The sequence below is a fragment of the Schistocerca serialis genome, chromosome 3 (genome assembly GCF_023864345.2).
Source record: "Schistocerca serialis cubense isolate TAMUIC-IGC-003099 chromosome 3, iqSchSeri2.2, whole genome shotgun sequence".
Taxonomy (NCBI): Eukaryota; Metazoa; Arthropoda; class Insecta; order Orthoptera; family Acrididae; genus Schistocerca; species Schistocerca serialis.
Window position 1 is genome coordinate 222,111,708 of NC_064640.1, and position 26,385 is coordinate 222,138,092.

The following is a 26,385-nucleotide window of genomic DNA, read 5'->3' on the forward strand; positions in this document are numbered from 1 at the left end:
CCTACATTTCAGCAGGATAATGCACGACCGCATGTTGCAGGTCCTGTTCGGACCTTTCTGGATACAGAAAATGTTCGACTGCTGCCCTGGCCAGCACATTCTCCAGATCTCTCACCAACTGAAAACGTCTGGTTAATGGTGGCCGAGCAACTCTCTCGTCACAATCGCCAGTCACTACTCTTGATGAACTGTGGTATCGTGTTGAAGCTGCATGGGCAGCTGTACCTGTACACGCCATCCAAGCTCTGTTTGACTCAATGCCTAGGCGTATCAAGGCCGTTATTGCGGCCAGAGGTGGTTGTTCTGGGTACTGATTTCTCAGGATGTATGCACCCAAATTGCGTGAAAATGTAATCACATGTCAGTTCTAGTATAATATATTTGTCCAATGAATACCCGTTTATCATCTGCATTTCTTCTTGGTGTAGCAATTTTAATGGCCAGTAGTGTACGTAATGTGGCGTACATCAAACTCGATGTGCTGTAGCATGTAACACATTCTGAACATTTACACAGTATGTTATGCCAGGGAACGTGTCTAATTTTACATAACCGCTTCACACATGAACTTGTTTCATTGATGTTGTTCATTTATAGTTTTCTCCAGGAGGGCAGATGCACCGTCTCTCGAATCTGTAAGTAAACATTCTGCAATATGTAACTTACAGCAATCATAGCATACAGAACGAAAGGCACTTCTTTATCAAGAGGCAGGACAAAGGAGAAGACTTCAAGATTTTAAAATAGTTGTTCACTTACGACGATAAAGGAGAAAAAACAAAAGAAAAGAGAATGAAAAACCCAGAGTGATATATTTTATTTTAATGTCTAAGGTTCGAGCTTAATGTGACCTTCATCCTCGAAATTTTTAATATGCATGTGAAATGTCAATTAACCGTGTAGTTTGGTTTCTATGTGAAGCTCTAGGACCCTCTGTAACCGTATGTCCGCCTGTAACTGACTGAATGAGCCGATTTTTCTGCCGGAGGAAGCCAAGAATATACCACGTCTTATCATCTCATTGTCAGTCTTATCAGAAAGCATGATGTTAACAACCGGTAAACCTAGTTTTTTTTTTCATTTGACTGATGAAGTCTTCGATTTTTAAGGTATGCATGTGATAATTCCATGGAAACGTCGTGATCACTAAAATCTTTATTTATGACGCGTTTCGAGTAATCATCGTAAGATAACATGTACTTAGCAAATCAAGAAAAACGTACAATCCCATGTGCAACTGCCGTTAGGTGTATTTGCAGAAGATGTTATTTTGAGACGTCGCATGCCTTTATCTTTATTCCTGTACTGAGCTGAAAACATCTGCTCGACAATTCAGATGTTGATGGTAAGCGCGGTGTGTTTTGTTTGGAAAAAAATTATTCCATTCACTCACGATATTTTTTTTTTTTTTTTTTTTTGAGTCATCAGTCTTCTGACGGATGTGATGCAGCTCGCCACGAACTCCTCTCCTGCGCCAACCTCTTCATCATAGAGTAGAACTTGCAACTTACGTCCTCAATTATTTGCCGGATGTGTTCCAATATTTGTTTTCCTCTACAGTTTTTGCCCTCTACAGCTCCATCTAGTACCATGGAAGTCATTCCCTCATGTCTTAACAGATGTCCTATCATCCTGTCCCTTCTCCGGTCGGTGTTTTCTCATATTCCATTCCTCTCCGATTCTGCGCAGAAACTCCTCATTCCTCATCTTATCAGTCCCCCTAATTTTCAACATTCGTCCGTAGCACCACATCTTAAATGCTTCGATTCTCTTCTGCTCCAGTTTTCCATGTTTCACTATCATACAATGCTATGCTCCAAACGTACACTGTCAGAATTTTCTTCCTCAAATCAAGACCTATGTTCGATACTAGTAGACTTTGTAGGATGTGAGGTCCACCAGTTATGCAAAACACCGTTTTTTCTCAGTACCCAAACATGTTTCAGCACCACTGTGCCATCATCAGTGGGTTTCCGTTTTATATATTCTGTAATGTGAACATTTTTATTAAATTATTTCAAAATTATGTGGATATTTAGTTCAAACAATAGTTTGTTTATTTTTGCTAATACCTTTACACTTGGTGTGTATGATTTTTCTGGACCACTTGTGTATTATTTATTACAGATATCTTGTCATCTGCTACCAAACGATGTTGTTGAGAAATTTTGTTGGGAGTTAACCTACGAACTTTTGTTTGAACTAAATATCCACATAATTTTGTAATCATTTAATAAAATGTTCACATTATAGAATAAATAAAACGGAAACCTACTGGTGATGGCACAGTGGTGCTGAAACATGTTTGGGTACTGAGGAAAAACGGTGTTTTTCATAACTGGCGGAACTCGCATCAATTTTAACTGCAAACACAGTCAACACAAGGAGCTGCAAATCCAAAATGATGAAATCTAGTAGACTTCTCTTGACCAGGAATGCCCTCCTTTCTCCATCCGTCATTGGTTATTTCTCTGCCTAGGTAGCAGAACTCCTTAACTTCATCTACTTCGTGACAATCAATTCTGATGTTAAGTTTACCGATGTTCTCATTTCTGTTGCTTCCCATTCCTTTCGTCTTTATTCGATTTACTCCCAATCCATATTCTTTAGCCATTGGACTGTTCATTCCATTCAGCAGATCATGTAATTCTTCTTCACTTTGTCTCAGGATAGCAATGTCATCAGCGAACCGTATCATTCGCATCCTTTCACCTTGAATTTTAACTCCACTTCTGAACCTTTCATTATTTCCATCATTGCTTCTTCGACGTACACATTGAACAGTAGGGGTGAAAGACTACGCCCCTGTCTTACACACGCTTTTTAATCCGATCACTTCGTTCTTGGGTGTCCACTCTTATTATTCTCTCTTGGCTCTTGTACATATTGTATATAACCCGTCTCTCCCTATAGCTTACCTCTATTTTCCTCAGAATTTCGAACATCTTGCACCATTTTACATTGTCGAACGCTTTTTCCAGGCCGTCAGATCCGATGAATGTGTCTTGATTTTCCTTTAGTCTTGTTTCCATGATCACAATACGAGCTCTTAACGACAGTAATGTCCACTTTTTACTCTTCACCCTGCTCGGTTCTGTCTCGGGTTTGCCTTTCCGGCTGTGTTCATTGTACGTTAAAATTCATACACAACGGTAGAGACAGGTTTACTGATGACGAGTTGACCGATGTGCCCCTCGTGTATGGTTTCACTGAATGCAGTGGAAGAGCGGCTCAGTGACGTCGTTGTGATAAGTTGTTCCTGCAGCGACAGAAACTACGCCACAGTGCATTTGCAGACAAGGGTTTGTTTTGTTTCGTTTTAGGGCGCATAAAACAACTGGGGTCATACGCGCCCAAGTCAAAACTATAGAACACAAACACAGAGACGAGGGAAACGACTGTATGTCAGTCCCAATGGACAGAATAGGAGACAGCTAAAAAAGGCGCTTGGAAAAAGGGCTGAAAAAATACCATACAAAAATGGACGTCCAAAACTAAAAATTAAATGGCCATCGCCATATTGCTTCGGCGGATAAAAAGGAAAACGCAGTCGACAGCCCGCGCGTCATTCGCTAAAACGGCTGATAAATCAGATGGCAAACCCAAACTGGAATGTAAATTGGTAAAAAAAAAAGGAATTCCAGCAGGAAGTGGCGGGCAGTTAAAATTTGGGTGCAGTGCGTACAACGTGGTGGGGCAGCGCCACTGAGCAAATGACGATGGCTAAAAAGGCAGTGCCCAATACGCAGACGAGATAAAATAATCTCCTCCCGGCGGGAGGGCCGAGAGGAGGTCGTCTACGGCGCCGGGAGAGGCTTAATAAGCCAAAGCTTATTCCCGTGAAGGGAGGACCGTTGACGATGCCAAAGGGACACCACCTCCTGACAGACAGCAACGTAGAGATCATTGGAGGGAATAGAGGTACTCGCGGGCTGAGGTACGAGGACTGCAGCCTTTGCAGCAGCGTCAGCAGCTTCGTTTCCTGGCAGACAGACAAGTCGAGGGACCCACAGAAACATGAATTTGGCTCCACCAAGAGTGAGCAAGTGACAGTTTTCCTGGACCCACTGCGCTAAGGGATGAGCAGTGTACAGTGCACAGAGACTTTGGAGGACGCTGAGTGAGTCTGAGCAGAGGACACAATTGGGAAGGCTGTGTCGCCGGATGTACTCCGTGGCCTCATACAAGGCGAAAAGCTCGGCTGTAAATACTGAGGAGTGTGCCGGAAGCCGATATCGAAAGTCACAGGTACCAATGACGAAGGCACACCTGACCCCACGGTCAGTCTGAGAGCCATCAGCGTATACACAGGTACTATCACTAAGTTCCATGCGAAGGTCGTGAAACTGAAGGCGATAGACTGAGGCTGGGGTAGTGTCCTTAGGAAGCGAATGAAGGCCAAGGTTAACATGGGCCGCTTCACGAAGCCAAGGTGGTGAAGGGTTCACACCCACTGGGAAAGTTGCAGGTAGCGTGAAGTTGAGCCGTCGTAGCAAGTGGCGAAAGCTGACTCCAGGAGGTAACAGAGAAGAGGGACGAGCACCATACTGACTTTCTGAGGAATCATCAAAGAAGGAGGCCACGCATGGCAGTCAAACGGCAAGCATACCTGCTGAGGAGAAAGTCACGGCGGTAGGACAGTGGTAGTTCAGCATACAGACTCTCAGCCGGGCTGGTGTAAAAGGCGCCCATGGCCAAATGGATGCCATAATGATGGATAGTGTTGAGACGGCGTAAAACAGATGGGCATGCAGATGCATAAACAAAGTACCCATAGTCGAGATTCGAACGGACAAGGGATCGGTACAAACGGAGGAGGGTGGTACGATCGACACGCCAAGAAGTACCATTGAGGACACGTAGGACACTGAGCGACTGCGTACAGCGGGCTGTGAGGTGAGAGACATGGGAGGACAAAGAGAGTCTCCTATCGATCATGAGCCCCAGGAATTTCGTAATGTCAACGAACGGAAGGGCAACAGGCCCAAGATGTAGAGGTCGTGGGAGAAACCATTTGTGCCACCAGAAATTCATACAGACGGTTTTGTCAGTGGAAAAGCGAAAGCCATTGGCGATGCTCCAGGAGTGAAGACGATCAAGACAGCGCTGAAGACGCCGCTCAGTGAGACAGGTCCGTGGATAATTGCAATATATGACAAAATCATCGACAAAAAGGGAGCCAGAGACACCCGGCAGCAGACAAGCCATTATAGGCTTAATGGCGATACCAAGAGGAGGACACTCTGGACGGAACCCTGAGACATACCATTTTCCTGAATAAAGGTGACTGACAAGGCAGAACCCACACGCACTTTGTAAACTCGATCTTGTAAAAATGCCCAAAGAAAAGACGGCAGGCGTCCATGGAAGCCCCACGTGTAAAGAGTACGGAGAATACCAGTTCTCCAGCAGGCGTCTTAGGCCTTTTCCAAATCGAAAAACACGGCCACAGTCTGGGATTTCCGCAGAAAACAATTCATGGCATGGGTGGACAAAGTAACGAGATGATCAACTGCAGAACGCTGCGCTCGAAATCCACATGGCGCATTCGTGAGTAAATAGCGAGACTCGAGCCACCACACCAGCCGGGAATGAATCATACGTTCCATCACCTTGCAAACACAGCTGGTAAGAGAAATGGGGCAATGGCTAGAAGGAAGGTTTTGTCCTTACCGGGCTTAGGTATGGGTATGACGGTGGCTTCGCGCCAGCATCCAGGAAATGTGCCCTCAGCCCAGATGCTGTTGTACATGGTAAGCAGAAACTGTTTGTCTGAAAGAGACAGGTGCTGCAACATCTGAGCGTGGATAGCGTTTGGCCCTGGGGCGGAGGACTGGGATGAACTGGGAGCATGACCTAGCTGCCTCATAGTGAAGGTGGCATTGTAGTACTCATGATTTGGAGAAGAGAAGGGTATCGCCCGATCCTCTTCCACTCGTTTCCGATGGATGAAAGCTGGGTGATAGTGTGAAGAGTTCGAAACGTCCGCAAAATGGCGGCCCAAGATGTTGGAGATAGCAACAGGCTCCACGATGACGTCGGCACCTACTGTCAGGTCGGAAATGGGGAAATGGATCTTGGTCCCAGAGAGCCGTCGAAGGTTGGCCCACACGACAGGGGGAGGTGTGGAACTGTTAAAAGAACTAGTGAATGAAATCCAGCTAGCTCTTTTGCTATCCTGAAGAACTCGACGACACTTTGCACGCATCTGTTTATAATGAATGCAGTTTTCCAGAGTAGGGTGCGGTTAAAAACGCGGAGAGCACGTCGCCGTGGGCGAAGTGTGTCGCAGCATGCCTCAGTCCATCAAGGGACTAGGACACAGTGTGATAAAGAGGAAGTGCGAGGAATGGAATGTTATGCAGCAGTAAGGATAACGTTTGTGGGATAGTCCACCTGGTCATCACAACTGAGGAAATCTTGTTCTGCGAAGGTCGCCAGGGAGGAGTAAAGCTGCCAGTCAGCCTTAGTAAGCTACCATTTGGGCATGCATGTGGATGGGGTAGGTTAGCAGCAGAGAGCAATCGGGAAGTGGTCACTCGAGTAGGTGTTAGAAAGAACGGACCACTCAAGACGTTGGGCAAGCTGGGCAGTGCGAAAGGATAGGTCCAAATGGGGATAGGTGTGTGAGGAGTCAGAAATCAAAGTGGGTGCTCCAATGTTAAGGCAGAAGAGGTTGAGTTGGTTAAGAAGGTCAGCCAAGAGGGCACCTCTCTAGCAGGTCCTGGGAGAACCCCAAAGGGGATGATGTGCATTAAAGTCACCGAGTAGCAAACACGGAGGAGGTAGCTGCCCAATAAGCTGAAGGAGTCTGCCCCAGTGACATCAAAGGACGGAGGTACATAAATGGTACAGAGGGAGAAAGTCATGTGGGGAAGGAAAAGACGAACGGCAACAGTTTGAAGACGGGTAGTCCGGGAGATGGGTTGGCAATGAAGGTCATCCCGTGTGAGCAGCATGACGCCCCCATGAGATTAGATGCCGACCTCAGAGGGAAGGTCAAAGCGAATCGGTAAATAATGCAAAAGTTCAAAGCGGTGTTGAGGGCACAATTTCGTTTCCTGAAGGCAGAGTACAAGGGGATGCTGCATTGCTAGAAGCAGCTCTAAATCCTCTTTGTGGGTCTGAAGGCCGCGAACGTTCCATTGGAGGACAGTCATGAGGAGGAAGAGAGATGTAGTGGTATCAACTCGGTGGCCGCCGAGCGACAGCCGGTGGAGAGCCGCTACTGCAGGGCACAGAAGCAGGAGGATCCTGTTCCATGGGGTCCACAGAAGCATCGGCGTGCTTGTGCAGTTGGTCTATGGAGTCCAAAACTGAAAAACGGTTGGTGGTGCACACCAGCGAGACAGAGGCCGGCCAGGCTAAGTGACCATGTGGCGACACCGTCGAGCAGGATCTTCGAGTTGGTGAAGGAGAAGACCGTTTGTCTTTAGCGGACTTCTTCGAGCCCTTCTGGTTAGAGGAAGACTTCGGTGTTGTTTTGCTGGAGGGACGGAGGGAGTCTTATCGGGAGTACTCCTTCTGTACTCCTTCTCTTTCCTGCCTGCCGTGTAGTGGATAACTTCGCCCCTTTAGGCGAGAGGTTGACGGTTTGTTGCACAGCCGGACGGGGGGACGGCTATGCTACTTTGACACTGGGCGACTTGAAAACCTCAGAGCCAAATTTGAGGTCGCGTATCTGCTTGGCCATGTCCTTCATGGAGCAAGGGGTAACAAGAACGGAACTATAGCTGCCAGACGGGAGAAAGCAGGATTTGCAACTAGCCAGTAACTTGTGAGCTACTGGGTAAGGCACTTTTTCCTTTACCCAAATCTCTTGAACAGCCATCTAGATACACAGGACAATCCTGGAAGGCGGCGGCATGGCCGCCATTGCAGTTGATACAGCGGAGAGAAGGAGGCGGACATTCGCCCTCGTGTGCATCCCTGCCACAGGTTACGCATTTGGCTGGGTGTCGACAAGACATTCTAGTGTGACTGAATCGATGACACTGGTAGCAGCGCATCAGATTCGGAATTTAAGGCCTGACTGTGATGATTTCATAGCCTGCTTTAATCTTGGATGGCCGCAACACCCTATCAAAGGTGAGGAAAAGTGTGCGAGTGGGCACCAAGGTGGAATCGACCTTTTTCATTACACGATGAACGGCAATGACACCCTGATCAGAGAGGTAAGATTGTATTTCAGCCTTGCTTAGACCGTCAAGCAGCCGGGTGTAAATTACACCATGGGAAGAATTCAAAGTTCTATGTGCCTCGACACGAACAGGGTAGCTGTAGAGAAGCAAGGCAGCAAGTAGTAGTTGTGCTTGAGAATCAGAAGCCGTCTCCAAAAGCAAAGTGCCATTCCATAAACGAGAGCAGGATTTCACAGGGCCAGCAGTGGCATCAACACCTTTCTGAATAATAAAAGGATTGACCGTGGTGAAGGACCGACCGTCTTCAGTACGTGATACCACAAGGAACAGCGGCACAGCGGGAAGGGTCTTTGAATCAGTAACCTCATTACGTTTACGTTTCGTCGATATCGATAGAGAGGATGATTGACTCATCGTGAGGAAATCCCTCATTGCCAGCGTCTCCGGTGGTGCACTCCTTCCATCTGGAGCCCCCTTTGCAAGGGTGCGCACGTGATTGTTCACACCTCAGGTCACACCTACTAAACACCTGATGGAGGGACCAATTGGCAATTTGGGAAGGTTACAGCTCAGGCAATCACCCCTCCCTGGATCTGGCCTGTACCAGGGGGTACGGGCGAACCCTACCTGTCGACCGGGGTTTGGGAATTACGCGTTCCCCCTTCACAGTTTACACATCAGACGCGTGGGCCGGCCTTCAGGAGCACACAGGGAGGAAGAAGAAAAAAGAGGTTCTTCAAATGCTGAAGCAGAGGAACGAGAGGAGAAGGTAAACAAAGAAAGGAAAAGGGAGCCAAAAAGAAAGTTGAGACTGTTCACAGGTCAGCGACTGAATGCAGAACATTCCCAGTAATACCCCAGACATGTTGCCCAAGGGAGGGCAAAAAGAATAGCAAGGGGATAGACATACAGCACGGAAGGGAAAAAGTGCTGCAAAGGCTGGGGCCCCGTAGTAGCCAAGCACGAACCTGCCAAAGAGTGGCGACTCCACTGGGTGGACAGACAAGGGTTGGTGCCATGCTCTGTGTTTTGTGTAGAAATGACCGAAAAAACCTGGGAGTAGTACAATCTCAAACTGGTATGAGAGTAAACTAAGCATGATATGTGGAATTCATAAAGAAATTCCACTGGAAGGGCAGCTATTATTGAGCGTCAGATGCAGGTACGCGTCTGTGCGAATCAGTATTACGAGGTCAGTTAATAGTATTTGAATAGTGTACGATGTGGGCGAGAAGTGCGAACCGCACTGCTGCTACGGTCGCAGGTTCGAATCCTGCCTCAGGCATGGCTGTGTGTGATGTCCTTAGGTTAGTTAGGCTTACGTAGTTCTAAGTCTAGGGGACTGATGACCTCAGACCCATAGTCCCATAGTGCTCAGAGCCATTTGAACCATATGTCAGTGCGTGACAAACAGAATGCTGTAATCGAGTTCTAACCGCAGAAGTGTTCGTCTAGACATGGCGCACTCTCTCCTTCAGCATGACGATGCTAGACCACACACGAGTGCTGCGGCATCTGCAACGCTGTTACTGATTATCCTCCAAACACTCCTGACCGACCGCATCCTATTTTCATCTGTTTCCAAATGTCAAAGAAGACCTTAGAGGACCTCACTTTGATAGTGATGAAGCGGTGCCAGCAGATATGGGGTTGTGTCACCGTCAACAAAGTCAAAAATTCTACAGTGACGGTTATCATCGAACTGGTCTCTCGTTGGGAGAAATGTGTTCATCGCCATGGTGACTATGTTGAGAGGTAAATATGTAGGCATGGAGAAATAGGATGTAGACTGTTAATAACGTTTTTTTTATTTGGAAAGCTTTAAGAGTTTCCACATAAATTCCGAGGCATTAATTTTTAGCACGCCCTCGTATAAATATCGACACACAGGCTAATTGGTTTTGTGGTGTGGAGAGGACAACGTATGCTTCGCCGACGTTGGACTTAAAAAGTTCGTGCGTGCTAAAACGATTCAGCACTCACATCGTGTGTTTCTCATCAAACCAGTAATGTCAACAAAGCACGTTATGAATAGCACAGGCAACAGAATGTGATATGAAGTGAAATCATCTATAGTTTTTTGTGTTCCCTATGGATCAGTATTTTTGAACATGCCGTGATGGCCTAGTGCCCTACAGTTATCATCCTCGTGCACAATGCTGATGGAATAGAACGTGTCAGGTACTGTACGTCAGATATAAACCTTATGAGTGGTGATAAAAAATTTAGAAGTAACATTTTTTGCGTTTTATGTTTGCAAGTCAGGAATGAGGAACAATCTCATCTGTCGCCTAATGAAATTTCATCCAATTTATTGTACAAAATATAACTGCCGGGATACAGAAAACGAAGAGAAGTGTAGTATGATATACATAATCAGTTGATAAAGGCAATGTGAAAGTCCTCGCTTGACATTCCGGAGTGACAAGTTACATACGGATCATCGAGTATGCTGGCGAGCTGTAGGTCTTTTTTTCAATCGCTACTACTCACTTAGGAAAGAAATAAAGATATTTAGTCCTTTTTACTTTTCCAAACTTCGAAAGTAAATTTTTTAGTACGCCGATATTGATAATCAACTGTCACAATCAGTATAGCTTCACTAATTTCTTATGGCTTAATTATTTTTGACTTATGACTTAAGAGTATGAAGTGTCACGCAAAAGTACAAAGAAGAGTACGCATTTCTACGAAATTTGTGTTTTATAATTCACGTTTTATTATTTCATTCTGCCTAAGTGAATGGAACATCCAGTCGCTACCGGATCGAATGAAATTGTCTAATCGTGTGTATTTCCTCGCTACAGTGGCGGAGGTTGGAAATTTTTGGAAATTTGTGGTAAGGACTATGGTACCAAACTGCTGAGGTCAACGGTCCCTAGGCTTATGCACTACGTAATCGAAATTAAACTAACTTACGCTAAGGACAACACACACACCCATGCCCGAGGGAGAACTCGACCCTCCGACGGGGGGAGCCGCGCGAAGCGTGACAAGACCCCCTAGACCGCACGGCTACCCCGCGCGGCAGAGGTTGTTAAGTTCAAATGGTTCAGAGCACTATGGGACTCAACTGCTGAGGTCATAAGTCCCCTAGAACTTAGAACTACTTAAACCTAACTAACCTAAGGACAACACACACATCCATGCCCGAGGCAGGATTCGAACCTGCGACCGCAGCGGCCGCGCAGTTCCAGACTGTAGCGCCAGAACCGCTCGGCCACCAGCGGCCGGCGGTTGTTAAGTAATAGTAAAGCGAAGGTGAAAAATAAGGTAGGCCTACGTGCTTTGAATTCGACTGGTTGTGGTCCTTTTCGGAAGGCCACTATAGCCACTCCACGTAATTTTTTGTTATGTACTGCAGAGGACATTAGCAAACCGCTTTTTTTTAGGAATCATACTTTTTTTATTCCAGTAAAAGAAATTCTATGTAAAGCGGCCTCAACCATTGATACGTCTTGAAATATGTAGGTAATGCATAAATGTGTTTCTATTGCCGAGGACTCCTCAACGTTTACTGTAGGCTCTCGAAACGCTGAGATCAAGCCAAATGGCGCTGTCGTTGCGGCATTGTATTCCTACTCCAAAGGAGAAAGTTTGAAATCCCCATCTGGACACACGGCTTCAGGGTTCCTTAAAATCATCTCAGTAGAAAATTGGAATGCTTCCTACAACACGGATACGGTCGATGCCTTTTTCCATCCTTATCCTAAAAGAGCTCAGTCTGTAATGACTTTCTAGTCGACGGGGGTTAAAGGGCTTACCTTTTTCCGTAACGCAGATTTTTGTTTTGTTTGGTGTTGAAAAAAATATGACTAATAAAGCTCTAAGTGAAACTTCCTGGCAGATTAAAACTGTGTGCCCGACCGAGACTCGAACTCGGGACCTTTGCCTTTCGCGGGCAAGTGCCCTACCATCTGAGCTTGCAGGAGAGCTTCTGTAAAGTTTGGAAGGTAGGAAACGAGATACTGGCAGAAGTAAAGCTGTGAGGACCGGGCGTGAGTCGTGCTTCGGTAGCTCAGATGGTAGAGCACTTGCCCGCGAAAGGCAAAGTTCCCGAGTTCGAGTCTCGGTCGGGCACACAGTTTTAATCTGCCAGGAAGTTTCATATCAGCGCACACTCCGCTGCAGAGTGAAAATCTCATTCTGGAAAGCTCTTAGTGTCAGATCCACTAGTATAATTTATTTCGTTAGGACGCCGCAACACCTTTTACCGAGACAAGAATCGCTGAGCTTCACCATACATTGCTTGTTAAAATTTTCTCTTCGTCATCATTTAGTTTCATCGAACTTCCATTTCTTATTAAATAGAAAGAATCGGTCGTTTGAAATTTTTATCGCCTAATGAAGTGTGGAGGCTCAATTACGTTTTATAATACGCGAAAGTGCTGGCACGTGGTGGTTGTTATATTCAGAAGTTAAAGAAGAAAGTGTTAAAAATTAGATTTTAAAGCTCATACCCTTGTTTTGGTCCTAAGCTCACAAAAAAATTATCGTCTCCCTGAAAAGAGCTCATTGGTCACTTAGTTGGTGTAGAACAGGAATCAGCCAGTCATGTGACTGCACGGGTGAGGTAAGTCATGGACACTAAAGCGGCGTAACAGCAGAAAGGAGCTATCATGTTTGTAATTGCCCATAGCATACCGTAAATGAAGTTTTCCCGATTTGTTGGTGTATCAACGCGGACTGTTCAACACGTCAGTCAGGGATGGTGTACCACTGTCAGCAATATAACGCTGCGTAAGAGCAGTGATCGCAAAAATATCCTAACCGACAGGTGCTGGAGACGAGTATCGCGCTTTGTAAAAGAAATCGGTTACATTCTTACAGAGGTACACGCATACGTTCCTGGTTTGGAGAACACTTAGGAACCCTATTATACCTCGACTGGCCCGCTAAATCACACTCTTGTACTCCCAAAGAAAATATCTGCGGATATTTGGAACAGCGGGTGACACATAACAATCAACATACCCACAATTTGCTAGCTGTACTGGATCTAATCATCAACAGGTGGCTTCTGCTGGATATGACATACTTTAAGAAACTTGTGGACTCTTCCTCGCTGAATTGAGGCCGTTAACAAGATTTTCTTAATTTATTGGCTTTCGGGATGTGCCCGCACAGCCATCTTAATAGTGTAATGTCAGTTACGACGATAAGAACGTAAGAACAACACAACACCCAGTGCCCGTGCGAAAAAAATCTCCAACTCTCCCGAGAATCGCACCCAGGTCCCTTCTGATAGCAAGCCGCAGCACTGACCGCACAGCTATCGAGGTAGACATTATGAAGGTTAGAGGCGATGGTACATGATGTTAGTCACATATATTTAGAGAAGAATACTAGAACATACGCGACTCGAACACGTGTCCTTCGCGTTGTGAGACCTCGACACAACCACGGTTTTCAGCATACTTCGAAAATGACTGGTTCAGTGAAAACACTCTTTCGTGTCTACAATCAGCTCAGCGGTGATTTCGTGGAACAGTGCTACTATCGTGTCGTGGTACGTGACGTCGTGCTTACGTCTATGTCCGTTGAGAGAAATCTTTATTGTCAAGGTATTTAACAATTTCATTTACACGCAAACACCAGCACTTCACTTTCCATAACTGTGCTCAGGTCGCTGAGCTTCCGCCTCCACCACGGCCCCTTCTCCTCCGCCTCCCTCCGTTCCTTCCTCCCGCTTTTTATTCTTTCGATGTAGCCCTTTACTGCAGTGATCATAACTCGAAACTGGAGTTTGTACGATGCCTGTTCTGGATCTCTGTCTTTATTGGAGTCAACGGTCTTTAGCGTGAAATTAGTTCCTTCAAAGCCAGTTCAAAAATTAAATCAGTCCAAGAATGAATGGGGATTTCAGACGCCCGTGAAGACATTTACATTTATACAGGGCGTACGTACAGTCCGGGAACACTTTCAATTATTTATTGCAGAAGAACTAAACATTGTACAGATTTCATACGTATTGCATTTTGAAGGAAAAACTCTGAAAGCCTTTTTTACAAACCTTCGATACGTGAGCCATGAGTGACCATGCAGACGTCAATACGGTGATCGAATTCTTGCTATGACCAGCATGGCATCGTCGACTGTGGGAGTCGCTTCCAGTATTTTCTCCCAGAGCTCTGCTACATCACGTGGTAGAGGCGGTACACACCAGATCTTTAATGTGTCTCCACAGAAAAGTCACACGGAGTGAGATCGGGAGGCCATTTCATGACATACCTGTCCAAATTCAAAATTCAAATTTGAGTGAAATCTTATGGGACTCAACTGCTAAGGTCATCAGTCCGTAAGCTTACACACTACTTAACCTAAATTATCCTAAGGACAAACACACACACCCATGGCCGAGATGTGGCCGTGCGGTTAAAGGCGCTTCAGTCTGGAACCGCGTGACCGCTACGGTCGCAGGTTCGAATCCTGCCTCGGGCATGGATGTGTGTGATGTCCGTAGGTTAGTTAGGTTTAATTAGTTCTAAGTTCTAGGCGACTGATGGCCTCAGAAGTTAAGTCGCATAGTGCTCAGAGCCATTTGAACCATGGCCGAGGGAGGACTCGAACCTCCGCCGGGACCAGCCGCACAGTCCATGACTGCAGCGCCCCAGACCGCTCGGCTAATCCCACACGGTGCGCAGTTTCACCATGAAATGCTTTCCTTTAGTATATGTTTGTGAAGGTAACAAATGTCTTTATCTTAATTTATCGCTTAATTGCACTGCATGTCTCCAGTGATTAATTGCCCATTTAAGCCAAATTATCCAAATTCTGTGTTCGGTCGTAATTTGTACCTGTGGTTCGAGTGCTACCCATTGATGGTAGCTCTAGTTTCAACGACTCTCATTAAAATAATATAGACCGACACCATAACGGGAGTCATAACTATACCCAGTAAATTATCTCTAAAGATTGTCATTTTATGCGAAAGCACAATACAGTAATCCCTTTTAATGCGGAGACAAATTTGATAGCGTCTGCAGCAACTCTCGTGTTTGGGAGTTCAGCTGAAACAGCAGCTACAGAATGCAGTTTGCTCCCACACGGCTTAAGTACGCCTATTTGCTTGTATGACGAGTCATTGCTCTCTTTATTCTGTCGTCTCTTCTAACATTTCAGAGCGCCTTTCCACATTCCCTTATGGAATAATTGTGCAGATAGTGACGGGAAGTTTTTAATTTACTTTTCAGCTGAAATGTGTAACATTCATCTCGGAGTACACAACACTGACAACGGAACCATTTACAAGTTACTGTTTGGTTACACTACGGACTGATATTCTTTCCTAACGACTAATGAGTCACATCTCATAGTCAGCTACACAGCACAAGCCTGTTAACCGTAATGGCGTCTTTTATTCAAGGGGATATAAATGAAGTACATCCAAGTTCTAAAATATACGAATACCAGCAGTTTGTATCGTAGCTTACTTATAAGTTTTGTTCTATTTGTGTGTTTTCATTTCTGGACCTTTTTTGCTGCTTTTCAGGAAGCTCAGCAATGGGTCCCAAGACGGTTGCTCAGATACTGATGTTCCTGTACCTCTGCACATTTAGTAAGTAAACACTGTTGATTTCCTTTCTTTTGTATAATCGTTATTGAACTTGGTGTGTGTTTCAGTTGTTGCATAATGTTTTTTTCAGTATCTGTAAAGGGTCCATAGTGTTGTATTACCGCAGTTGTTATTGTGTTTGGGCACCGTTGGCTTATCGTTGTCCTTAGCTTCATAGTATATGTTGTTATTTGCATTATTAAAATTAATTGTAATGTAGCCCTGTCACTAAGTGGCTAATTTCTTGCAGACACTGGCTTTAGTATTTTCGTAGTACAACATAGAGGTAGATAAATATTATTTACGAATCAAAAGTAGAATAATCCTTAAACGTTGTACGTAATTTAAGGGTAATTTGCACTTACCCACGATTAAGTAAACATTTTGGCACTTAAAACATTCTTGGGATGGGTTGAATATTTGCAAAAAATGCCATAGACTATACCCAACCAGAAGCAACACGTGAAAGAAGTTTTATACTAATTATCAGTAAGATAATTATGCTAGAGAATGAACTTTTATTTATTCGCTGTAATTATTCAGTTTTACAGCTGGATACAAAATCGAACAAGTGAGCTATATGGAATGTATTTTCAGCTTTTTTCATCTTTGCACTAGCGAAACAATAGTACAACGAAAAGAAAGCACAAAGTCACTATGATGATTGTGATTTCGTTGAACCAACCCCCCACCCCCCACCCCACGTTTGGTGCCTGGGTTCCTGATAGCCTCAGTTTTTTTGCCTTGTTATAGTGGTGTCCTTAGATAAGCTATCTATTACGTGGAACATCTATAATTTACGCTGCCTCCTTTGAAGACGAGGACCCATTTTGGGCCCCACAATATCGTGATCAGTGATGTTCCGCGTGGTCAATCATAGTTTCGCTTTATGACAAACTATGAACACACATCGTAGCGTGATGACCCTTCCGTGTACTTTTTCCCTGTTTATTAAAACAAGTACTTCGGCATCTAGATGCGGGCTTCGAGTCATCTGTAGCGATATTTAAATAACTGAGTTTCGAGGGTAAACTAAGGACGGCGCTTGTCGTTTGCTGATAAACTTCAAAGCCGGCTTAGTGTGTCGATGAACTTGTCGTAGGAAAGCGTATGTTGGTATAGTGTTGAAGCCAGCGTCACAGAATACAAACAAATAGTGCATCATTTGAACTTCTGTCTACTTATGCGTGAGTCTTATGTTACGACAGAGAAATAGTTATTCTAAGATCTCATTCAAATTATTGCACATCACGCGAAGGCCCTAGATATTTACATATTTGGAGTCACATGTTAAATTGTGATGTAACGTTTATTACTTGACTGCTGATGGTGTCTCACGAATTTCTGGTTCAATTTATTATTATTATTATTAGTATTATGTGGTAATAGATTGGATAAGATGAACTTGGGTACCAAAATGGACTTAACATTCTGCAGTGGAGTGTGCTCTGATTTGAAACTTTCTGGCAGATTAAAACTGTGTGCCAGATCGGGACTCTAACTCGGGACCTTTGCCTTTCACGGTCAAGTGCTGTAATAGTTTTGGAGGTAGGAGATGAGTTACTGACGCAAGTACAGCTGTGAGAACGGGTCGTGATGCGTACTAGGGTAGCGCAGTAGGTAGACCACTTGCTCGCGAAAGGCAAAGGTCCCGGTTTCGAGACTCGGTCTGGCATACAGTTTTGAACTTGGGTGCCATTCGCTTGAATGAGTTTGAAAAAAAACTGCTGAAAAATTACAGTAAAATTTATGAGCGCACATGAAACTAGTCTCCACCGAATCAACGATATTGCGTCGTGGCTTCATGTAATGGAGCAGAGACGTTCAAAATTCCCTCAGACCTTTAAGAACTGGATTTTCTGTGGCTTCCATAAATCATTTGTGGATGTTTGACAGGGGGGGGGGGGGAGGTTCATTCAGAAATTCCTTCGGCGATTTCGTGCTTCATCCCTGATTCTCGATCATCTGAGACAGTGCGACGTGTTTACTTCCAGCAAAGCTGAAATGACGAACTTAAACTTCGCTTCTGCTCTTGAACTGAGTAACGAAGCGCCTCTTATACCAATGGAAGTCAGTAACTGAAAGTACATGGGTACATGTGTCAGGTATATTCGTTGCCGGCGACAAATCTCGAGAGCCCGAGCAGAAAATATTGTTATGGAAACAATGTTGTTATAGTGTGACGGAAGTGGTGATGAGAATGGGGAGAGTGGCGCTTGGGCTAGCGCCAACTGGAACGTGAGCCGACGGGCGTGTGAGATCAGCCGGACGCCAGTTCTTCCCGGCGTGAGCTCATCGTGACATAAGCCACATAACCTAAAATAGACACGCTCTCGGAAGTGGCATGCAATAAAAATCCTCGCTCTTGCGCCAAATATTTGAGGAAAATGCATTTTGAAATATTGTTTCTAACCTTTTCAGGAACGTTAACATTTTATTCACGTATTAATCAGAATTCGGCCGTGCGCGATTAGCCGTGCGGTCTAGGGCGCTGCAGTCATGGACCGTGCGGCTGATCCCGGCGAGGTTCGAGTCCCTCGGGCATGGGTGTGTGTGTTTGTCCTTAGGATAATTTAGGTTAACTAGTGTGTAAGCTTAGGGACTGATAACCTTAGCAGTTAAGTCCCATAAGATTTCACACACATTTGAACATTTTGAATGAGAATTCAGTCAGAGCTACGTGCGCTATCTGAGACTTGCGGTGCTGTGCAGCCACACTCGTTTCCCCTATGGAGCCACCATAATTAGAAAAAAAATTTAGTTCTGGAGTTGACACGAGACTGAAGAGAGGATAGTGACGTAAGATGCCCCGCGGCGTATCCTAAACAACGTTTGTACCTGACTGAACTACTAATATCAGGACCTGATGGTCATTATGACCACAGCAGAACTGGAGAATAAAGTGAGTAATGTGGTCCCTTTCATTCATCTATATCTATATAATCTACATCTACGTGATTACTCTGCTATTCACAACAAAGTGCCTGTCAGAGGGTTCAATGAACCATCTTCAAGCTGTCTCTCTACCGTTCCACTCTCGAACGGCACGCGGGAAAAACGAGCACTTAATTTTTTCTGTGCGAGCCCTGATTCCTCTTATTTTATCGTGATGATCATTTCTCCCTATGTAGGTGGGTGCCAACAGAATGTTCTCACAATCGGAGAAGAAAACTGGTGATTGAAATTTCATGAGAAGATCCCGTCGCAACGAAAAACGCCTTTGTTTTAATGATTGCCACTCCAATTCACATATCATGTCTGTGACACTATCTCCCCTATTTCGCGATAATACAAAACGAGCTGCCCTTTTGGTAACAATGGAAGTATATTATTTTGTAAATTGTTAAATATACACTCCTGGAAATTGAAATAAGAACACCGTGAATTAATTGTCCCAGGAATGGGAAACTTTATTGACACATTCCTGGGGTCAGATACATCACATGATCACACTGACAGAACCACAGGCACATAGACACAGGCAACAGAGCATGCACAATGTCGGCACTAGTACAGTGTATACCCACCTTTCGCAGCAATGCAGGCTGCTATTCTCCCATGGACACGATCGTAGAGATGCTGGATGTAGTCCTGTGGAACGGCTTGCCATGCCATTTCCACCTGGCGCCTCAGTTGGACCAGCGTTCGTGCTGGACGTGCAGACCGCGTGAGACGACGCTTCATCCAGTCCCAAACATGCTCAATGGGGGACAGATAAGGAGATCTTGCTGGCCAGGGTAGTTGACTTACACCTTCTAGAGCACGTTGGGTGGCACGGGATACATGCGGACGTGCAGTGTCCTGATGGAACAGCAAGTACCCTTGCCGGTCTAGGAATGGTAGAACGATGGGTTCGATGACGGTTTGGATGTACCGTGCAATATTCAGTGTCCCCTCGACGATCACCAGTGGTGTACGGCCAGTGTAGGAGATCGCTCCCCACACCATGATGCCGGGTGTTGGCCCTGTGTGCCTCGGTCGTATGCAGTCCTGATTGTGGCGCTCACCTGCACGCGCCAAACACGCATACGACCATCATTGGCACCAAGGCAGAAGCGACTCTCATCGCTGAAGACGACAAGTCTCCATTCGTCCCTCCATTTACGCCTATCGCAACACCACTGGAGGCGGGCTGCACGATGTTGGGGCGTGAGCGGAAGACGGCCTAACGGTGTGCGGGACCGTAGCCCAGCTTCATGGAGACGGTTGCGAATGGTCCTCGCCGATACCCCAGGAGCAACAGTGTCCCTAATTTGCTGGGAAGTGGCGGTGCGGTCCCCTACGGCACTGCGTAGGATCCTAGGGTCTTGGCGTGCATCCGTGCGTCGCTGGGGTCCGGTCCCAGGTCGACGGGCACGTGCACCTTCCGCCGACCACTGGCGACAACATCGATGTACTGTGCAGACCTCACGCCCCACGTGTTGAGCAATTCGGCGGTACGTCCACCCGGCCTCCCGCATGCCCACTATATGCCCTCGCTCAAAGTCCGTCAACTGCACATACGGTTCACGTCCACGCTGTCGCGGCATGCTACCAGTGTTAAAGACTGCGATGGAGCTCCGTATGCCACGGCAAACTGGCTAACACTGACGGCAGCGGTGCACAAATGCTGCGCAGCTAGCGCCATTCGACGGCCAACACCGCGGTTCCTGGTGTGTCCGCTGTGCCGTGCGTGTGATCATTGCTTGTACAGCCCTCTTGTAGTGTCCGGAGCAAGTATGGTGGGTCTGACACACCGGTGTCAATGTGTTCTTTTTTCCATTTCCAGGAGTGTATATGGATCAAGCCAACAGGCTCAAGTTGTGCTGCAGATTATTATTATTATTACACGATACAACAAGACAATCTTGTTGCTCATTTCAAATTTTTAAATAATGACCATCATTCATGAATTTCTTAAGTGAAATATCTCTCTCACTAGCATACTTAAAATGTGTCCCACGATCATAAAGCAGCGGTCAAGGAAGTGTTAATTTCATTCCACGCTTTTATAATGACAAAAATACGAATTATTTCGTCAGAAGTATGAAATCTGCGATAACATCGCATAAAGACGATACTTTTATTTAGTTTGTAACATGAGGAAATCTCTATAAACGACTTCGGTTTCAGAACGCTATTATAATGAGGAAGAAAAGATTATTCCCAGAGGTAGCCTCGAGCTATAACACATTTTTATGTCCGTGTCAAATGAGAGAGGCTTTGGATGCAGTTCCGAGTTGTTACCAGTAAGGCTGCTACAATCTATGCATAAAATTGAGTGCACTGGTTTACATTTGGCACGGTACTAGTAATGGGGAAAGTGATGTATTGTGAAGAAGGCGATACCCGGTTGTACCTTTTCATCTTCGACTACAGGTCCGTAAATGTGCTGAAGAGGGGAATGAATTTCTAAAATCTTCGGCCGGCCGAAGTGGCCGTGCGGTTAAAGGCGCTGCAGTCTGGAACCGCAAGACCGCTACGGTCGCAGGTTCGAATCCTGCCTCGGGCATGGATGTTTGTGATGTCCTTAGGTTAGTTAGGTTTAACTAGTTCTAAGTTCTAGGGGACTAATGACCTCAGCAGTTGAGTCCCATAGTGCTCAGAGCCATTTGAACCATTTTTTTCTAAAATCTTCTCAAAAACATTACAGTCACTGAGACTGTCAGCAGCCTGCATCATAATCAGAGATAAGAGAGATTCTTCAAAATAAGTTGTTTTACACAAAATATAAACCAAATATCGTCGTCAAGGTACTGAAGTCAGTTGATAGTATGTGTAGTGTGACATTGTAAAACCGAGTGTAAGTAGCGTGTGCGGCGATCGGTATTGAGGAATGAATGACATTGTAGCACTAGCCTTACATTTTTTTGCAAGAATGTATAATCAAAACAGTACTGTACCCTAGGAATAAACCGAATGAGGTTGCACTATTTTTCACAGACGTACATCGTATTAGGAAGGACAGAGGATCCTAACTCCAGTCGACCGTTCTGATTTAAGTTTTCCGTCGTTCCCCGTAAATTACTTCAGGCAAAAGTCGGAATGGTTCTTAAAATAGGATTCCCGCCGACTGCATTTCCCGTCCTTGTCAAAATAGATCTGTAAGTACGCAAATTCATGTGTGTATGGTTCCTACTATAAGACCACACGTGACCTACCCGTCCTATCGTTGTCGAAATAGACAAAAAAATATGTTTACATAGCAGTGAAAGTTGGGCTGTAAGCCGTACAGACAAGAAGAGGATAGAGGCTTCTGATGATGCTGCTTCAGAAGAATGATGAAGATTAGATGGGTGGATAAGTATTCTGACGAACAGGTACCGAATCGAATCAGGGAGAAAAGAAATTTGTGGTACAACATGACTAAAGAATGGGTCATGATCTGTTGATATGACACATCACTTGGTATTAAGGGACAGTTAATTTGATAAAACGGAGCAATTGGGGGGGGGGGGGGGGTTGGGGGCATATAAAAATTGTAGAGGGAGACCAAGACTTGAATACAATGAGTAGGTTCAAATGGATGTAGACTGCAGAAGTTGTACAGAGATTAAGAGATTTACGCGGGATAGGCTAGTTTGAAGAGTTGCAACAAATCAGTCTTCGGGCTGAAGTCCACACCAATAACAACAGCAACAAAAACACCAACATAATGTATTTCAGCATCATCGTCTAAGAAAATGGTAATTGTTTTAAAGTTAAGCACTCTCGGGAAATAAAAAGTGAAAACAAGAAAAATAAAAACACAACTTAACGGTCACGTCGCAACCGCTGTTACTACAACCGATAGATTTCTGATTTGTAATTTATCAGTCGTAACAATGATGTATGATACATGCAAAATTTGATGTAAATGGTGTTTATGAACTACGATAGTGTAATCACAAGTGGCCAGATTTTCTCAGCCGAGCCTACCTAGCATAAGTTCAAGCTAGAACATTGTTACCTGTTTCCATGGGTGGAAATACGGAGGTGGTTTCGCTGTTGTTTCCACAGAACAGTTTATCAACAATGTTTGTGTTGCGTGGTTGAGAATTCCAGTGCAATGCAGTGCAAGATAATATTGTGAATACATGAACCAAAACAGTGTTTTATCGCAAATCAGTTTCATTCTGTTCAGTAACCGGCTTCGATCGTTATGATCATCATCAGATTGATCTAAAAATAATATGCATATTTATCAATAAGTGCACTATGGTAAGTTAGAATAGTATGATAAATAGCGTCGATTTACGCTATCTGAGAAGCATCTAACAAATAACGTACCTGTCACCTTAAACTTAATAAAAGAAGCAAATGAAATTTATAGCCGTGATTGGTATCGCCACATAAAATAAAAACGTGATAGAACTATGATAAACACTCATGGTCCGTTATGCAGGGCCGTCGTTAGAACACAGCCCTTACAGCTGAATACAAGTCTCTGAAGAGAGTTGGCCACTTGGTGTCGCTGACCGTAAGGACAGTTCAGATTTCAAAATTCTACGTAAGCTAAAATAGGGTGGGTTAAGAAAGTAATGAAATAAGGGCTAGAAAATAAAATTGGGTCCATAGTAAAATATTAATTAAAATTAGCATATAATTGCTACATCTCAAACGAATATAGTACATAATGAAATTAATTGAAAGCAGCGTACAGAGACATGAAAAAAGCCACAGGCACGACTATTCCGCGAAAACAGAGCCAGGAAGACGTGGGCGGCTCGGGTCGAGGGACAGAAGGTAAACGGACATAGTCAGAATATCAGGAAGTGCAAGACCTGCAACAGCGTCGTATATTGAAAAATAGGTGTTCGTGTGAATTTGTGTTGTTCATTCAGAATTTTAGGAGATGTTTTTCCTTATACTCACACATCTCCATTCTGTTCGTTACAGTATGCTTGTGTTCAGCACGGAGTTGCTGACGTCCATTTGTACATCGCTTCGGGACTTAAGTTTGATACTTACTGTTAGTGAAACTGTTTAATGTGAACAGCAGCAATTATAATGCAGCACTGAGAGTGTATCGCCGAATGAAACGTCCGAGGAGGGGCCCGATGCCATAAAATGGTGTAAAGAAAATGATACTGAAATCCGAAAACACGGATGAACTTGGTGTTGTACCTGGTTGAGGAAGGCATCCTATCCCGATGGAAGTTATTGACGAGGTTGTTGCTGTAAAAGACCATCCCGTGTAGAGCTAGTGCTCGTGCGGTGTCACGAGAATTGTCCATCTCATGGTAAACAAAATGGAAAGTTTTGCGACCTATATTACACTGGTACCCGTGCAAGATCCAGACGATGCAGCAACCAAAACATGACCTGCAGCACCGTTCTGAATTTGATCTTCGGTTTCTGGCACGTATCGAAGTTGATGACATATCGTAGAGCAATATTGTATTGAGTGACGAGGCACATTTTACACTATAGGGTGCAGTGTGTACACAGAACCGCCGAATTTTGGACACTGTTAAACCGCGTATTTTGCACGAAGAGCCACTGCACTCTCCGGATGTGACTGTGCGGTGTGGATTAACAACCACCTTTATTCTAGGTCTTTTCGACGTTGAAGAGAATACACATAGAGAGTCTGTCAGGTGTATTGCGACGTCTGCACGTTATTGACACCTCCTTGTACAAAATATGATTCCTGTTTTGGACGAGCACAACTTCGTTGAAACAAAAGTTTTCCTGCAAGATGGGGCAATACCTCATATCGCTTGCCCAGTGAAAGACCTGCTTAATTCAACCTTCCACAAACATATCCGGAGGTTTTCCTGATGCATGGCCTGCTAGGTCACCTTATCTGAATCCATGTGACTTTTGGCTTGGGAGATATTTAAATGAACACGTTTACCAGGGACACCTTCGGTCTCTACCTGATCTGAAGGCAGGTATACATGAACACATCGCTCAGATTTCACGGCAACTGCTGCGAGTAACTATTGATCCAGATTTTTATGGCTTTAGCACCATGTTTTCCTGTTACGGGCATTTGCATCACTGATAAGTGGTTTAGGAATTGCAGCTCGCCCTACAAAGTAGTGTAGCAGGATGGGTACGAACGCAGTTAAACGTCAGGCGACGCATCACTTCCGGTGAAGTGATAACGCCGTAACTGTGATAAGCACTAAGTTATCAAGGAAAGCACCATGTTATCAAGGAGAGTTCTGGCCAAGTTAAAGATCTTATATCAAGGTCACTGATAAGGAGTTCCAGTGTCAGGTTACCAACTTGGGCGACGTATTCATGGTCTCCGCAAAGTACCCCCTCCTTCCCCCCTCCCTCCTTCCTCCCCAAGGGGTCCACCGACGACCGACAATTGATCAAGGTCAACTCCACGCAGCTTAGGTAATTGTGCAACTTACATTCAGTGACCCCCCATGCACCATGGACCTTGCCGTTGGTGGGGAGGCTTGCGTGCCTCAGCGATACAGATGGCCGTACCGTAGGTGCAACCACAACGGAGGGGTATCTGTTGAGAGGCCAGACAAACATGTGGTTCCTGAAGAGGGGCAACAGCCTTTTCAGTAGTTGCAGGGGCAACAGTCTGGATGATTGACTGATCTGGCCTTGTAACATTAACCAAAACGGCCTTGCTGTGCTGGTACTGCGAACGGCTGAAAGCAAGGGGAAACTACAGCCGTAATTTTTCCCGAGGACATGCAGCTTTACTGTATGATTAAATGATGATGGCGTCCTCTTGGGTAAAATATTCCGGAGGTAAAATAGTCCCCCATTCGGATCTCCGGGCGGGGACTACTCAAGAGGACGTCGTTATCAGGAAAAAGAAAACTGGCGTTCTACGGATCGGAGCGTGGATTGTCAGATCCCTTAATCGGGCAGGTAGGTTAGAAAATTTAAAAAGGGAAATGGATAGGTTAAAGTTAGATATAGTAGGAATTAGTGAAGTTCGGTGGCAGGAGGAACAAGACTTTTGGTCAGGTGATTACAGGGTTATAAATACAAAATCAAATAGGGGTAATGCAGGAGTAGGTTTAATAATGAATAAAAAAATAGGAGTGCGTGTTAGCTACTACAAACAGCATAGTGAACGCATTCTTGTGGCCAAGATAGACACAAAGCCCATGCCTACTACAGTAGTACAAGTTTATATGCCAACTAGCTCTGCAGATGATGAAGAAATTGATGAAATGTATGACGAGATAAAAGAAATTATTCAGGTAGTGAAGGGAGACGAAAATTTAATAGTCACGGGTGACTAGAATTCGTCAGTAGGAAAAGGGAGAGAAGGAAACATAGTAGGTGAATATGGATTGGGGGGAAGAAATGAAAGAGGAAGCCGCCTTGTAGAATTTTGCACAGAGCATAACTTAATCATAGCTAACACTTGGTTCAACAATCATAAAAGAAGGTTGTGTACCTGGAAGAATCCTGGAGATACTAAAAGGTATCAGATAGATTATATAATGGTAAGACAGAGATTTAGGAACCAGGTTTTAAATTGTAAGACATTTCCAGGGGCAGATGTGGATTCTGACCACAATCTATTGGTTATGCACTGCAGATTGAAACTGAAGAAACTGCAAAAAGGTGGGAATTTAAGGAGATGGGACCTGGATAAACTGAAAGAACCAGAGGTTGTAGAGAGTTTCAGGGAGAGCATAAGGGAACAATTGACAGGAATGGGGGAAAGAAATACAGTAGAAGAAGAATGGGTAGCTCTGAGGGATGAAGTAGTGAAGGCAGCAGAGGATCAAGTAGGTA

The 26,385-nt window shown here is 44.9% G+C and overlaps 1 protein-coding gene across 2 annotated transcripts in view; it reads left to right on the forward strand.

Moving 5' to 3' along the window:
- LOC126469957 (laminin subunit beta-1) overlaps positions 1-26,385 on the forward strand; it is a 358,919-nt gene that overhangs the window by 157,252 nt on the left and 175,282 nt on the right. For both annotated transcript variants that reach the window (XM_050097369.1, XM_050097370.1), the window contains exon 3: positions 15,634-15,699. In XM_050097369.1, coding sequence (XP_049953326.1) covers positions 15,645-15,699 — 55 coding nt within the window. In that variant the 5' untranslated portion in view covers positions 15,634-15,644. The remainder of the gene's footprint in view (positions 1-15,633; positions 15,700-26,385) is intronic.